Genomic DNA, 16,987 nt, shown 5'->3' on the forward strand with positions numbered 1-16,987 from the left:
GGTTGGGGTGAAATTGGGATTCTCCAGATCCAACATAGAATGTGTTCATGTTATCACAGATCCATTAAAAAGTTTTCAGCAGAGAAAACGAGCGGCTGTCACTGGCATGCCATACTAATATAGATGTGATAAGTGAAGAAGTGAATACAGATGTGGGTGGCTTTTTGGTAGTCAGACTTTAATAAGGGTAGAGCATACACTGTATGCATATCGTGACAGTATGTCAGAGGAACAATTCACAATAAAAAGACTGCAGTAGTTGAATTCAGTGAGGACAACTCGGCCAACCTTATTTTAAGCGTGTAACTGATATGAACTCTGGCAGTGACTCTTGCTCACTGCAGAGGGAGCTTAGCAAGGCAAGGACCTCAATTAGAGCATCCAGTTCAGTGTGAAAGTGTGATGGGGTGAATATGGGGCGGGCTGTCAGCAAGCATATTTTGTAACATCTGGAGCCTGATGTCTAAACAAAGAAAGGACAAGCACATACCTGAGTGTGAGCAGTACCCTTGTTCCGGAGTACTCCTCCTCAACACAAAGCACATGGAGGATAAAGTCTGAAAACCTAATTCTGTTGTTTTCAGAGGAAAAGATCAGCTTCAAGCCAAATTTACACTTACATTCTATTTGTTTGGGAATAACAGCAGACTCTATACACCTGCTATTGCCCCCATCACGGAAGGGTCACCATATTAGCCTGGGATGTATTCATTTTAGGAGATTAGGAGATTATTGATGGTGAACCTCAAGAAAGATTAGCTTAATGCATACAAGATTAGGTGAAATAATGTGTTTATGGACTGTATGTAAATATTTCTGAAATTAAAAAAGAAATCGTTAAGAGATTATAGAAAGACTTAAACATATGAAACACTATCAAGGCATTAAGAGTGAACACAAGTATAAATAAATATCATATAAAATGAGTTTGATTTTATTGAAGAAACAATAGCCCTCAATCCCAGAAGCATAAGCTTCCGAGAACACCACACCAAAAAAAGTAGCTGGCATTGACCAGCACACAGCTACGATGGCTGTGGCAGTCATGGTGCTGGCATAGTGCAGAGGGTGGCAGATGGCATAAAACCAACCCACAGCCATGGAACAAAGACGGAAAATGGAAACTAAGCAGAGCATCAGGTTGAAACTGCGACGAACTCTGCAGATTGTCATCCCAAGATACCAGCAGTTCTCCACAGAGCTCATCGTGCTGCTGGGCGTAATGGCAAAGCGCAGAAGGAAATCCGTGGATGGGATGAGGAAACTGGTTGGAGAATGAAGCTGCTTGAAATATGACATGGAAATGATTATGGCCAGGTTTCCCTGAGAATGAAGGCTTCTGTTATGAATAGATACATTACCCCTCCTACTTCTGGTGACCTAATGCTCTCAGGACAGGATATATTTCCAAACTCAGAGCAATCGGTCAAATCCCTCAAGATATCTGGAGAAAGCATAATCAATGCTTTATTCAGTTTTTCTATTGGAGATGCAGTTCCACAGGCAGATTTAATTTTCACAATTTTTCAAAAGATTCCAAATTTTAACATGACAATACCAGATAAAGTAAGTCAGAAACATTAATTAAATTACTGGGTGAAATGCAGTAATTCAAAGCTAAACTTTCTCTTGTCTTAACAAGGGACCAAATGCAACCCATTATTTTTCTGAAATGGTACATGAAATCTGATAACTTGAAGCTATTATAAAATTCATTGCAAATAATATTTAAAACAAAGAAGTTGAAAATAAACTTAATTACCGCTTAAATTAACTAAATTACATGATACCATCAATTTTGTTCATTCTATTGTACCTGGAGCATTTTGTAAAATATGGTTCTTGTGTTTTATATACACCATAATATTAGTAATTTTAAAGTTGTGGAAGAAAAAGATGCATAAAGAAAGAAATCCCTTAAGTTCCTTTTGGTCTGAAAATAATGTATAGGATTTATTTATCTCTTCAACCTTAGAGTGTTGATCTTTTTTCTATAGCAGAAATGTTATACAAGCTCACATACCTCAGTTTCTTCGTGATTTCTGTTAATGGCTATTCACATAAACTCTCATCTTAAAAGTCACAAATCAGCTGCCAAAATCCCCTTTTCCGTATTATTTATGATGCTAAACTCACCTGCTGTGGATTATGAAGTACTAGCAATGATCACATCTGATGGCAATCAGTTGTAAAATTGGTATGATAAGAAACATTCTTTTCTTTCCCTACCAATACATTTTTTTTCTATTATTATAATTCCACTAATTGCAAGGAAGTAGGGATAGATTGAGTATTGCCTCCTGTAATAGACTGTGGTCCAGCTGCTGTAGTTATAAATTAATACACCTGTGAATATTTCCAAGGGTCAGAAAATTCCATTCATTTATCTGGGGCGGACCAGACCCATTTCTGCCATCTCTTTTCCTGGTAGATTGTTTGGGGCTAAAAGAGTACTTAGAAATAGAAACAGAAGGAGATACTCTTCTTCACAGCAATTTAACCCACTTAAAAGGAACTTGGGAAGCAGCTTGGTCTGCTGACTTTTTCCAATAGGTATCACCCTGAAATGAAGAAAATACAGAAACAGAGCATCAAAAGATTAAAAATAATGCTTGGAAGCCAGTTTTATAGGCTAACCCTATCTGCATCTGTTTTAGTAATGCCACCAACAGATTCTTTAAGTAGACATTTTCCTGTTTTGTTATTGTCCTGCATAAGTGTGATGTCTGTAAAACGCAGACCCCCTTTGTAACTTGGCTCAGATTAACAAAACATGGGAATTTATTTTTCTTTTATGGCATTACATTTAAGTCCCAGAAGACTTTGAGTTAAAAATATATATATAATTTAGGGGTTCACATCAACAGGAGATAAACAAATGAAGTGTTTGTATTCCCAAGACTATTATTTTTGTTTGCTCTATTAATTCATTTGCCCTCATGTATAGGTGAGCTATTTTGGTGACTTAAGGTAGATAAAAGTCATATGAAAAAGAGTCTTTGACAGGAGAGGCTAAAGGTAAAGGTGAAGAAAAGGTGTTCTGTTTTTTATCTATTTTAGTGGCCAATGCATTCTATCTTTCACATTTTAAAATAATTAACATTTCTAATGAAATTTAGAAATGAAATATTTAATAGCCTTGAAGAAGATTAACATCTTGTAATTAAATGGGCTGAAACAGCACTTTCTGTCATGCTGGTTGTATATGCAGCTTTCATGTAATATACAGAAAATCTTCCCCATACATTACAGTCAATGATAAAAAGAAGTGTTAATTTAGGTCAATCTATCATTGTTATCAGAAAAACTATTATTTATAAAATAATAAAAAATAGGAAAGGTAGTATTTATTTTCTTACAGGAAAAGACAGAATTAATTCACGATTAATGTGAAAAAATGGAGTTCTCTGAGGTCAGAGACTTAACACGGACCCTTATATAGGTACGTTGAAGACGCATTACAAGTCCAAATGACTGCTGTTCAGCAGAGACTGGATTTTTATTGAATGTGATATAGAGTATGTCATAAGAACAGGGCAGAAAATAAACATGGGATTTAAAATTAATTAAGGGAAAAGTAAGAACATTCAAATAAGCCTACCTTTATGACAGCTGCTTTAAAGACAAACAAGGAAATTTTCTGTTGGAAATAAAATGCAAATCTCTGGGATTGTCTCCAGCAGAATCATTTAGAGACTCCAAAACCAGTAAAATTTTGTTATTGTGTATAGCAGAAATATATTATCTTTGAGATGTCAGTATTTTTGAGACAGGCATATCTATTAACTTTATTTTTAAGTAATCAAGTGAGAGATATGCAAGCTTAACACAGATGATCCTTTATTAAAAAGAAGTTACTAGAACAGAAATCTGTGCAGACACAATTATATTAGATTTAAAAAATAAATAAGTCTCTGGATAGAGGCTACACTTCAGAAAGCATCACCTTCAGAAAGCAGTGTCCCGTGCCTCACCATTGGTCCTCCTTCAGCATGGGGCAGAAGACAATGATGGGGGAACAGTTTGACACATCTTCTCTCAGAAATGAAATGTGTAAAACCTGCTAACAAATATAAAATTGAAACTTTTGTAAAATGAACTCTTTAACTGGGTTAAAGCAAGACCACAGAAACAACCTTAGAAGAGGCAGGTGGCAGTCCAGTGAAGTTCCCATTGACTGGAAAAGCGGAAATATATAACCCCCATTTTTAAAAAGAAAAAAAAAGAGGTCCTGGGGAACTACAGGCCAGCCAGTCTCACCTCTGCGCCCAGGAAGATCGTGGAGCAGATCCTCCTGGAAACTATACTAAGGCACATGGAAAATAAGGAGGTGATTGGTGACAGCCAACGTGGCTTCACTAAGGGCAAATCATGTCTGACAAATTTGGTGGCCTTCTACGATGGGGATACAGAACGGGTGGATAAGTGAAGAGCAACTGACGTCATTTATCGGGACTTGCGCAAAGCATTTGACACTGTCCCATATGACATCCTGTCCTGGTTTCAGCTGGGATACAGTTAAATTTCTTCGTAGTAGCTAGTATGCGACTATGTTTTGGATTTTTGCTGGAAACAGCGGTGATAATGTGGCAATATTTTAGTTGTTGCTAAGTAGCACTTACACTGGTCAAGGACTTTTTCAGCTCCCCATGCTCTGCAGGGTGCACAAAAAGCTGGGAGGGGGCACAGCCAGGACAGCTGACACAAACTGACCAATGGGGTATTCCATACCATATGACGTCATGCTCAGTCTATAAAGCTGGGGAAGAAGAAGGAAGGGGGGGACATTGGGAGTGATGGCATTTGTCTTCCCAAGTAACTGCTACATGTGATGGAGCCCAGCTTTCCTGGAGACGGCTGAACACCTGCCTGCCCATGGGCAGTAGTGAATGAATTCCTTGTTTTGCTTTGCTTCCATGCACAGTTTTTGCTTTACCTATTAAACTGCCTTTATCTCAACCCATGAGTTGCCTCTACTTTTACTCTTCCAATTCTCTCCCCCATCCCACCAGGGGGGAGTGAACGAGCGGCTGCGTGGTGCTCGGTTGCTGACTGGGGCTAAACCACAACACATCCTTGTCTCTAAATTGGAGAGACTGGGATCTGACAGATGGACCACTCTCTGGATGAGGAATTGGCTGAATGGTCACACTCAAAGGGCTGCAGTCAATGTCTCAATGTCCAAGTGGAGACCAGTGATGAGCAGTGTTCCTCAGGGGTTGGTATTGGGACTGGGGTGATTTAACATCTTTGTCAGCAACGTGGACAGTGGGATTGAGTGCACCCTCAGTAAGTTTGCCATCAGCACCAAGCTGTGTGATGCAGTTGACAGGCTGGAGGGAAGGGATGCCTTGACAGGCTTGAGAGGTGGGCCCATGCAAACCTCATGAAGTTCAACAAGGCCAAGTGCAAGGTCCTGCACTTGGGTCAGCACAATCCCAAGCACAATACAGGCTGGGCAGAGAATGGATTGAGAGCAACCCTGAGGAGAAGGGCTTGTGGGTATTGGCTGATGAGAAGCGTAACGTGACCCAGCAATGTGTGCTCTCAGCCCAGAAAGCCAACTATATCCTGGGCTGCATCAAGGGAAGCATGACCAGCAGGTTGAGGGAGGTGATTCTCCCTGTCTGCTTCGCTCTTGTGAGACCCCAGTTGCATTAGGGTGTTCAGCTCTGGGGCCCCCAACGTAAGAATGGCATAGACCTGTTGGATTGAGTCCAGAGGAGGGCCATGAAGATGGTCAGAGGGCTGGAGCACCTGTCCTATGAAGACAAGCTGAGAGAGTTGGGGTTGTTTAGCCTGGAGAAGAGAAGGCTGCGGGGACACCTTACAGCATCCTTCCAGTACCTGAAGGGGGCCTGCAAGAAAGCTGGAGAGGGACTTTTTACAAGAGCATGAACTGATAGGACAAGGGGTAATGGCTTTAAACTGAAAGAGGGTAGATTTAGATTAATTTGAGGAATACAGGGATATAAGGAAGAAATTCTTCACTCTGAGGGTGGTGATGCACGGGAACAGCTTGCCCAGAGAAGTTGCGGATGCCCCATCCCTGAAAGTGTTCACAGCCAGGTTGGATGGGGCTTTGAGCAACCTGGTCTAGTGGAAGGTGTCCCTGCCCATGGCAGAGGTGTTGGAACTAGATAATCTTTAAAGGTCCCTTCCAACCCCAACCATTCTATGATTCTGTGATAAATTGCCTCTGAGAATTAATCATATGAGGCACTGCTGTACTACAAAGGCAATGTGGAGAGAAAATTGTTGCATTTTCTCTCCATAATGATTTTCACTGGTAAAATAGTTTAGTTTTATTACAGTCTATGAGTCTCCTTCCTGTTGTACCTCATCATTTCCATGTTGTTCTTAACTATTGATTGGAGAGAACTATTTTGTTACCTATTATTAACCACTCTTATTCCTCTGGGCTGGTTTCAGACGAGGAACCTGCTTGGCCTTTACAGACTCAGATACCATCATGGCATTTGACAGATATGGAGTGATGCTCACTTTTGTGGGTTCATCTTTGCTGGACTGTGGAGCAAATGATCATGTGACAGTACAACTCTCTCTCTCCCCACACACTTGAAAGACACCAGAACTGCTGTAAACATAATTTCAGAATGGTATCTCACCTGCTAATGCATCTCTCCTAGCCCAGTGTACCTAGACTGATACTGATTTTAGTAAATTTCTTAAATCCTGCCTATAATCTGGAATGGATTTGTGATGGGGCCTTGCATGTACCACTTAAATGACATGACTGCAGCTGTGCATTCCCCTTTCTCCTTCCAACTCCCAGGCCAGGTCAAGATCTAGGCAGTGTCTGTTTATTCTTTGTAAAAGAAATACATTAGCCACCCTCCAAAGCAGGGTCTTCAATATGCTAGGCACTGTTGGAATATATAATTAGAGCATACCTGCCAAAGAACTTGCCTATTAAAAATACAGCACTGAGCAAAGTCAGCAACTGTATTAATGGAGTTAGCTACACTAAAAGGAAGGTATGTTAAAGAAACCAACTTTCTACTGTGAGAATGGAAGCAAGTTTGTTTAATTATTAGTCATCGTTAAAAAAACAAGATATCAGCCATGACTAGAGGGAGAACAATATGGGGCCAACACTTGCATCATTTAAGGCAGCTTGTGCTCACAGACGTACATTAAACAACGGAGCATAAATACTCAAAACTATCTTAGTCTTCACATTTCCGAAGACATGTTCTTTCAAAGGAAATAGTCCAGTTGTTCAAAATTCACTGGATGAAAGACAGGAAAGCAACTAACATCCAGAGGAGGGCCACAAAAATTATCAGAGGGGTGGAATATGGAACACATCTCCTATGAAGAAAAGGCTGAAAGAGTTGGGGTTGTTCAACATGGAGAAGTGAAGGCTCAGGGGAGACATTATTGCAGTACTTAGAGGGGGCTTATAAGATGGGGACAGACTTTTTAGTAGGGCCTGTTGCAATAGGACAAGGGGTAATGGTTTTAAACTAAAAGAGGGTAGATTTCAACTGGATATAATGAAGAAATTTTTTTTACAGTGAAGGTGGTGAAACACTGGCACAGGTTGCCCAGAGAGGTGGTAGATACCCCATCCCTGGAAACATTCAAGGTCAGGCTGGACGGGGCTCTGAGCAACCTGATCTAGTTGAAAATGTCCCTGCTCACTACAGGGGGGCTGGACTAGATGACCTTTAAAGGCCCCTTCCAACCCAAACCATTCTATGATTCTATGATTCAGTAAAGCAGAAATCACAGCAATAAAGACCTAAAGACAAGCTCAAATTTTCTCAAAGAATTGTTTTCTCCTGTATGTAACTGAGAAAGTCCAAAGGATATAAGATGCACTCTGTTTTCAGTGGTGTCTCTTTTAGTCCGTATGCTATGAGTACTCGGTGTTTAAGGAAACTGACTTTTCCTATAGCTATGAGAAATAAGAAGTCCAGACATCTAGGAGTGGGTTGTGGAGTTCCCACTGCCTAAGTTAGCTCTGGATCTGATCTCTTAAGAAATGAATTTGTTTTACAAAGGCTACAGCGTAGTCATTACAAAGAAACATTTTCAATTACCCGTGCAGTTTGTTGTATTTAAAGTGGCAGCATGAAGGTGAAAAGATCTTATTAAAAAAACCTACAAAGAAGGAAATATTATAGGAACTAAATTTCATAGAATGGAATGGTTGAGGTTGGAAGGACCCTGACCCATCATCCAGATCATTAATGAAGATGTTAAACAGGATTGCTCCTGGTATTGACCACTGGCCTCCAACTAGACTTTGTGCCAATGATCACCACCCTCTGGGCCTGGCCATTCAGCCTGTTTTCAATCCATTTCACTGTTTGCTCTTCCAGCCCATACTTCATTACCTTCTCTATGAAGATCTTATGGGAGGCAGTGTCAAAAGCCCTGCTGAAGTCTAAGTAGACAATAGCCACTGCTCTCCCCTTGTCTACCAGGCCAGCCATTTCATCATAGAAGTTTATCAAATTCAGGCTATGTCTAATGACTAGTCAAAAAGTGCTTATAGATAGGCATAGTCTTTTTCTGAATTAGGTTTTTAGATGCAGTAGTGTAGAAGCAGTGTTGTAGATAGCTAAGATGATCAAAAAAACTACAGAAGTAAAAGTCTTTTGTAGAACACTAAGTATCTTATGTCTGACTGGATCTAGTATTTTCTTCCTTGTTGAACAGGTATTAATGCATTGTAGAGGACAGAGTGCACAGTGTGCACAACCTGTGTGAGTTAATGTTTTAAGGAAAGCAATACACTGCAATATTTACACAATTTGAGAGCTCAGTTTTTCTGTTTGAACACTGCACTAATGTATGATTTATCTAGCTGTTTAAAATACTCCATTTCGGAGTAAGGCTTTCCTTGTGAACCTTCTGGAAAGGTCCCGTCTGGACAGTCAGTGCTCCTCCTCTTCCCCTGTCCTGCTGCAGCTGGTGACTGAGGGGCAGAGCCTCAGGGTCTGCCACAGGTGGGACCACAGTGCAGGTGGCAGCCCACAGGCTGTAGCAGTGTTGCAACCACCAAAACACAAGCTACAGGCACTAACACAGAGGTGAGAGGCAGCAGTCCCTGACTCTGAGAATTACTGTCCATTTTGTACAAATCATGAGAGGAAGGTAACGCTGCAAACTGTGCTCACTGGTGGCAAAATGAACAGGCACAGGTTTACTGCTAAAACAGATCCTTTCATCATGCTGGAGTAATTGCTTTGCATAAGTTTTTAGGGAAGTTAAAACATATGAAATCACGCACTGGAGATTCATTTGTTTTGAAAAAGGTAGCTGTCTGGGAAGTATTTAATAAGGTCACTAATTAAATGTGTTGATAAAGAATTTAACAATACCATTTGCACTTCATTTACATGACAACACTTTGAGCTTGCAGTCGGGTACATTCTGCTTCACCGGACCTAACTCACAATCTGTTTGAACAATAGCATGAGGCATTTTTCTTGTGCTCCTAATTTATCAAAATCTTGCATCCAAATAGAGACCCTGTGGCCTCATTAACACATCTTATTTTTACATTCCCTTCACAGTGAGAAATAGCTTTGTGCTGCTTGTGATTCGAGCTGACAAGAGAAAATAACCTGGGACTTCATTAAAGTTGCTTTACCAGAGAAGGCACTCCATAAAGAGAAGGCAAGGAAAGTGCCACCTTTAGGTAACAGGACACCAGAGTAAACAGTTATTTCTGAAACTTTCTGAGCTGGGCTGTGCACAAAACTTACTTAGACTTTTAGGTTGTTAAGAACAAGGAGAAATGTCATCTAGGTGTGGATGAAAGTCACCAGCAGTCTGTCTGTGGAAGCCCCTTGTTACTTCTGCAGAGAATAAATACTGGTGGAATCATGCTAGACTAGCTTGCAAAAGAGTTGGTGGTCTATACACTGAAAATTGCTTCTTTTACTATTTCCATTTACACTAAATAGACTGTGGTGATCTTATACAGCCATGATGTCATGATGTCGTCTCTATTGGCTTTGGCTGGGACAGAGATAATTTTCTTCATAGTAGCTTGTGCAGTGCTCTGTTTCCAGTGTAGTGCTGATTTGTGGTGAAAATGGTGTTGATAACGTGCCCCTGTCTTAGCTACTGCCAAGCGGTGCTTACACAGCCCCAGAGCTTCTCTGTTTCTCACAACCCCACCAGCGAGCAGGGGGCAATTGCACAAGAATTTGAAAGGGGACATGGCTGGGACAGGTGACCCCAAGTGACTAAAGGGATATCCCACACCGTATGACTTCATGCTCAGCAATAAAACCTTGGGATAAGATGGAAGAAGGGGAACATTCATAGTTATGGTGTTCATCTTTCCAAGTAACCACTAGGTGTGATGGAGCCCTGCTCTCCTGAAAGTGGCAGAAGATCTGCCTGCCAATGGGAAGTAGGGAATGAATTCCTTATTTTGCTTTGCTCGCACGTGTGGCTTTTGCTTTACTTATTAAACTGTCTCTATGAGATAGAGTTTTCTCACTTTCACCCTTCTGATTATCTCCCCCATCCCCTGGGGAGAAGTGAGCAAGGGGCTATGTGGGATTGAGCTGCCTACTGGGGTTAAACTGTGACACCCTCCAAACTTCTGCACAGCATGCGTGGGATGGCTGAGACTCCCTTAGCCCAACGTCTCCCCTATCTTCCCTCCCTGGCAGGTCATCTCCTCAGGATGACCTACTGGCTACTGACAATGTTTGACCTACTTCCCTCCTTACGTGCCGTCAGGGAATTGTGTGTGTTCCTCTGGGACTCCATAATCCACCATTCCACCACACTCTCCCAGCTGCAGCTATTCAGGCAAACCTTCAGTAGTAGCTCCATGGATCACTGCCCAGATCCAAAATCTCATTTCAGGTCTCTTGCTAGTCAGACAAGTTAGAGGAGACAACTAACTGCTAGTTCCAGAAAACTAGCCTTTGACACAAGCATTTTTGGAGTCCCACAATCATCCAACTTTTCTATAGTGTGGGATTCACTTAGGCTGAGTAATCCTCATCTCAGCTACCTAAAAATATATATCTAAAATCTTCAGAAAATCTATACTAGTGACTGGCAGATCCCTCTTGGTAGTATGAGAAAGAGCACCTGCAGGGACGATTCATCTTAACTAAAAATGAACAAGCTGGTGAGGTAAAACACTCTGTGAAGATGGCTGCTTTTCTACAGTGACTATAAAGCAAGCTACCAATGACTAAAGCAGATGCAGTACCTAACTTTCAGACGTCTAAATTTAGGTTAGGTGGTTATCAGCCTTCAGGAGTGTGGGTCAGGTTTTTATGATTTTAAGTAGATTAGCTTTGCACTAGGGTCTAGGCGCAGCTTGCAGAGGTGTGTGCTCTATTTGAACTAGAGGCCATCTTGTAAGCAAGCTGGGATCATACTTATTCACAGACTACTCCTGCAATCAGAAAAAAATGCCAGAAAGATGCCAGAACACATTATGAAGAGAGACTGACCAGTTATGAACTCTGGTAGAGCTGATGTTCCCTGGAAAAACAGTGATATTTCCCGATTTTCAGGGAGAGAGATAGTGGATGAGGGGCAAAAAACCATCTCCACTGACTTCCTGAAGGGACTATATTAATACGTGCTGAGCTTACTAAATAGACTTTAAAACCCTCAGATGGGCAACATTCCTCGTAGGGAAGGATCACCACCCTTCATTCTATAACACCGCCAGAAGGAGGTATCACCTGGAAGCACTTCTGAAGCTGCTATTTCAAGAGTGATCAAGATGTCCAAGTGATCATGCAGTTCATTTCAGAAAGTAGCACTGAGCATGAGAAAATGACCTACATCAGGCCAGCCTCGCTGGCGATGAAGGAAGAAGAGAATTAACAATTCATTTATCAGAAAGAGATTTTTTTTATCTTTACTTACTTTATTGCTGTGAGATAAAGTATTGAAGTAGTCATATACTAGTTGCTAACAAGGATTAGTGCACATGTGGTGTATATTGCATTTTTCCTTTTTATGTCATTTTGGAGAGTGCAAACTTACAAGATGGCAATGAAACAGTAAAAGAGACAATCTCAGATCCTGATTTTGCTCTGTTGAAATAGAGCATTGTTCAACTTTTATGCTTTACAGCGTAGAGTGTTTCAGTGCTCTACAGGGCACAGAAAAGAAAGACAAGATACACATACGATGTGTGCTTATCCCAGCAACGTGAATGGAGGACATAATTTACTGCTGAGCATAGCTCTTACTTCAGTACAGTCATCAGTTTCTCTCCATAGTCTCTTATCAGGTACTAATCCTTTTCTGTCCATTCCCAGGACTAGTCCATAGTCCAACCAGATGTCGCAGGATCAGGCCAGAGGTATTATTTCCATCTGTATGGTAATACCTCAATTCTAGAAAAGCCAGGTCATAGATTTAAAAAATGACAGCCTATGGGTCTTCTTCAGCTGGTGACCATGTGCTAGTTTTTGACTTACTTGCCTGTCCTTCATGTCCCAATCTGGGTGTCATGAGAAGCCGCACACAGATGTAACCTTGACAGCCTGCTCACCCAGGCACAGTCACCCCAAGCCATTCCTATAGCCCTTCTTCTGCCACTCCTCCTGGTGCTTCCACATTCACCCTGCCCCATGCATTCTCTATTCAGGCCAACCATAGCTTTTCTATAACAATTCTCTGTATACTTTCCTCACCAGCTGTCACAGCATTGCATCAGACGAAATAACAATATGTCCAAGCTGAAAAAAGTTTCATAAGTTGCAAATGGGTGAATACTTTACATTCGTTGGAGAAGCATCACTTTCTGGCATCGTCAGGTTCGATGTAACTTTTCACTATTGCTTTTCATTCCATACATTGTATTTGTCCTTATCTTTGATCTTGTTAAACATGCTTTTGATCTCATTAAGCAGCAAAGCCATTAAGTGACAAACTCATAAGTGACAGGCACAGACACTAGTTGAAATGGAAGCAGAGCAGCATGACTTTCCTCTGTCCCATCTTCCCTCTGTGGAGTGTCCTGTTATGGCTGTATATGGGCTTGTTTGGCCTCTGTACACATACTGAAGGGGACGCACAAAACTTAAAAGCTTTGGGTTATTACTGAAAGATGTCTCTTTCTAGAGGACAATAAGGAAACACAAATATTGTAATATAAACACACCTTGTTCAAGAAATTAATCTGTTGTATTGGAATAATTTCTTAATGATTATGATCAGGGATATAAACTGCTGTAATTTTTTAAAAACTGAAGTCTTGCTCCCCTGTGCATTGCATATAAATAGCTATAACTAAAAAACCACATACAAAGCCCAGTCTGGAATGAAAGAGGACATGAAGCACAATGGTTGCTTATCTGTTCAAACCAGATTTGGTAAACAAGTAAACAAATAGGTCTTTCCTTCATTTTCAGCTCTCACATCCAGGAGTTCAGCCTCCAGACAAAAATTCAAAGCCATGAATACAACAATTTAAAACATGTTACTCTAAAAACAAATGAGTCCTGGAAGAGTCCTGCTGAAAAACTTTTCCAAACAGAATCAACTTTAATGCCCTGCGAAACCACATGTAAAAAAATGCATAAATAATTGGATTAAATGTAGAATTTAAATAACCAAACCAGACCAAAGCATCCAGGAGAACAGGAGGTATCACATAATTCATAAATGGATTGGTTGCTGTAAAGAAGAAGAATGGACACCAGCAAATGAGGAACACTCCTATTATTATGCCTAATGTCTTGGCAGCTTTGCTTTCTCTGCAGAATGAAATGTGGTGCTTCATTTCAAATTGCATCTTTTTTTGGCTAATTGCATCAATGGATCTTGCCTGCCTCTTGGCTATAGAGTATATTTTCCTATAGATGTACAGCATAACAAATCCAGGGATGTAAAAAGACACTACAGAAGCCACAACACCCGAAGTTTCACTAAAAATGACAAAGCATCCTCCAGTACAATGTATGTGATTATAAATCTCTTCTGCCCCTCGCAAGTTTAGTTCTAGAAAGATCATTCCAAAAGCAAAAGCAGCGGGGACCATCCAACTTACAAATATCATGACAAGGATAACAAAAGTATTTATCTTCGATTTGTATCTTAGAGGGTCACACACAGCATAGTAACGGTCGATGGATATGAAGGAAAGATGGAAGATGGACGCCGTGCTCAGCATAATGTCTGTGCTCGTGTGGATCTTGCAGAAGAGCTCCCCAAAATACCAGCAGCGCTCAACAGAGCGCACCATGCTGCAAGGCATGATGAGGAATCCCAGCAAAAAGTCTACTGTAGCCATAGAAAGTATCAGGAAATTGGTAGGTGTATGGAGTTGCTTAAAATGTGATATTGAGATGATAACTGTCAAATTTCCAACCACTGTGGCCAAAATAATGCAAACCATGAAGATATACATGGAAACACGGATACTGTTTGACCAGCTGCTCCTTATGCAAGAGCCATTTACGGATTCACAGCCCAGTTGCATCCTTACTGAGGTCTCAAATCCACATAGGTAGGTAGCACAGGTACTGTTTTTCCTAATGCTGAGATACATTTGCAACTGTTTTTTTCTTTTCCTTACAGGGAGAGCTGCAGGGAGGGAAAAAAAAAGACAATTGTAAACACCTTCATTTATTTGGATGTGTCGGAAATTCACGTCATATTTATGAAGGATGAAACTATTTTGTAATTATACTTTTAACAGAATGACACTTTATCATTACACTTCTCTTGAAATGGGAATCTCATCTGATGAAATAAACTGTATAATGGGGTGTCCTCACACCAGAATAACGGTGGCTCCCAGAGGCCTGCACTGGGCAATGTCTTGTATAGTGGGCAGATCAGAAGTCCTTTTTGTTATTTTCTGTTTAAACAGCCCTAGTCTTCATCAAACTTGGCTGGAGTCCTTTATCTCTCACTGTGCTCTTGAAAATCAGTAATTTGAGATTCTGAAGGTCCCTCAACTTATTTTGTGATACGTAAGCCTAAGATCTACAAGTCTAAGAGAAGGCTAAAGCTGAGGAACCCACGCTCAGCTTCTCCTCTGGCCCCGTCCTGATAGCGATAACTGAACCCCCTGTGCAGCCTGGGAAATCCAAGGAGTTTCCACGACCCCTCAGTTTTTAAGCAGATGACAGTGCCTGACCAGATCAAGTCTTACTGCATAACTCTTGTAGGCTCTTAATGTAAATAGAGATGTAAGAAAAAGATCTAAGAGGAGAAAAAAAGCTTTTCTGACCTTTTGCCTCCAGACTATGGTGGAAGAGCCTGACTAATCTGAAGCATTGGCTGCTGTAGAAGCAAGTATCATCCCTGTCGGGCTCTAGTTTATTTCAGTGCTAGTAGTTTAACATTGTTTTGTATATTTATTATGTTAATACTTGTCTTAGCCGAGGCACAAACATGGAAAGAAACACTTTCTGAATATTGGTTTAGTCCGCCACTGAGGACGCAAATATTGGCTGTCCTCTCATGTATGCAGTAATGCGTCCCTTTTGCGAGTCTCTTTACAAAAGCATCTCATGAAAGTACTTAAGCACTTAGCAAGCAATATTCATTGTCGAAAGATCTGGTTTTCCTTTAATTAAGAGAAAAAGAGTATTACTGTGAAAAATATAGAACATTAGCATATGCTGTTCAGTAGCATTATTGTTATGGTTAACGTGGTTGTTTAAGTCAGAAAAATACTGACGTGGCACTTCAGCCAGTACTAATTTAACCCATTTGCTTCAGGACATTGCTGCCTCTGGTTATTCTCGATGGAACACAACAGAATAATTGATTTTTTTCCCATATTGAAACAAATGTTATTACAAGCACACCATGCCATTAGAAGCTAAATGGAAGTTGAATATAGATGATAAACTATAGCTTGCAAAACCGCGACAGCTACAGGGTTATAACTAACAGCTCGTGTTTACAGGGGGATTTTCAAGTAGTGCTGTGCTGGCATGCGAGTGCAAGGGAGAAGGTGCACCCAGAGGCACTCTCAGGAGTACAAGGCACATTCTGAGTATATTTATTTACTGTTTGGGGTGCCTCTTGCTTCCCCCTTTTTCTGCCTACTAATGTTTAACACCGTCTCTACTCTTTTCCATCTCAATTTGACTATCACTTCATTTATTTCACTTTTGGTCGGTCTCTGCCCATCATGTTTCTTTTCCTGCTTGTCATTCCTTCTTTAGGTGTATTTACACCCAGATGGAGGTAGGACAGAGGGATCATTTTTAACTCAAATCTTCAATTTACACAGCAGAAAGAATTAAACAGCAATTTAACTCTATATCCTAGAAATAATTATAAAAGTTTTAAGCTCATTCATGTTATGTGTCACTGATTTCAGCCTTCATTTATTCTATATGCAAATAAATCAAACCAATGTGGTAAAACAGGCTATGAAGCCAATCAAAAAGAATTAAGGTGCTATGTCTCGTTTTCTGTTTAAAAGATGAACAACTTCCCTATTGTTCTCTGACAGAGAAACTGTTTAGCCTAAAGAAATATGATCTCCCCTGGAATCTGTTTTTCTTAAAAAAAAAAAAAATCTTATTTCCAGGAGATTTTGTTTTTTCATTAAACAGAAAGAAAAAACTCCAACCAAAATATTGAGCAAACTGAGATCAACTGTGTGGCTTTACATGAAATGGAAACAAAATAAGTCAAAACTTATATGGCAAACTACAAATGAGCTAAACACTGAAGAAGTTTTCAACAAGAAAGTAGAATATTTTCATAATTAATTACAAAGTTTTAAATTCAATGAAATGGAAATATGAAGAAGCATCCTTTTAAAAACCTATCCTCCTACCTTTCGCTCCTCATGCTGGGTAGAAGTCTGCTCTGGACACTAATTTGTTTTCTGCTCATTGAGTGGTACCCCTTCTCTTTGAAGACCATCTCAAAAGACAGCTGAGCCTCTTTACCATCATAACAGTTCTGGGTAATTTTGAGAGGAAAGGCACATAATCCACAGCTGGAGCAACCTCCAGAAGCCCCCGGCACATTGCTGGAGGAT

The 16,987-nt window shown here is 40.5% G+C and overlaps 2 protein-coding genes across 2 annotated transcripts; both read right to left on the bottom strand.

The window, feature by feature from the left end:
* Positions 1-876: 876 nt before the first annotated feature.
* Positions 877-1,457, bottom strand: LOC142055611 (trace amine-associated receptor 2-like). Its single transcript, XM_075089732.1, is given in 2 exon segments — positions 877-1,325; positions 1,328-1,457. Coding segments are annotated over 2 exon segments (579 nt in total).
* Positions 1,458-11,951: 10,494 nt separating this feature from the next.
* TAAR1 (trace amine associated receptor 1) lies at positions 11,952-14,554 on the bottom strand. Its single transcript, XM_075089864.1, has one exon. The coding sequence runs from the start codon at positions 14,522-14,524 to the stop codon at positions 13,454-13,456; it is 1,071 nt and encodes a 356-aa protein (XP_074945965.1). The 5' UTR covers positions 14,525-14,554; the 3' UTR covers positions 11,952-13,453.
* Between the last annotated feature and the right edge of the window lie 2,433 nt (positions 14,555-16,987).

This window comes from Phalacrocorax aristotelis, chromosome 3 (assembly GCF_949628215.1).
Source record: "Phalacrocorax aristotelis chromosome 3, bGulAri2.1, whole genome shotgun sequence".
Classification (NCBI taxonomy): Eukaryota; Metazoa; Chordata; class Aves; order Suliformes; family Phalacrocoracidae; genus Phalacrocorax; species Phalacrocorax aristotelis.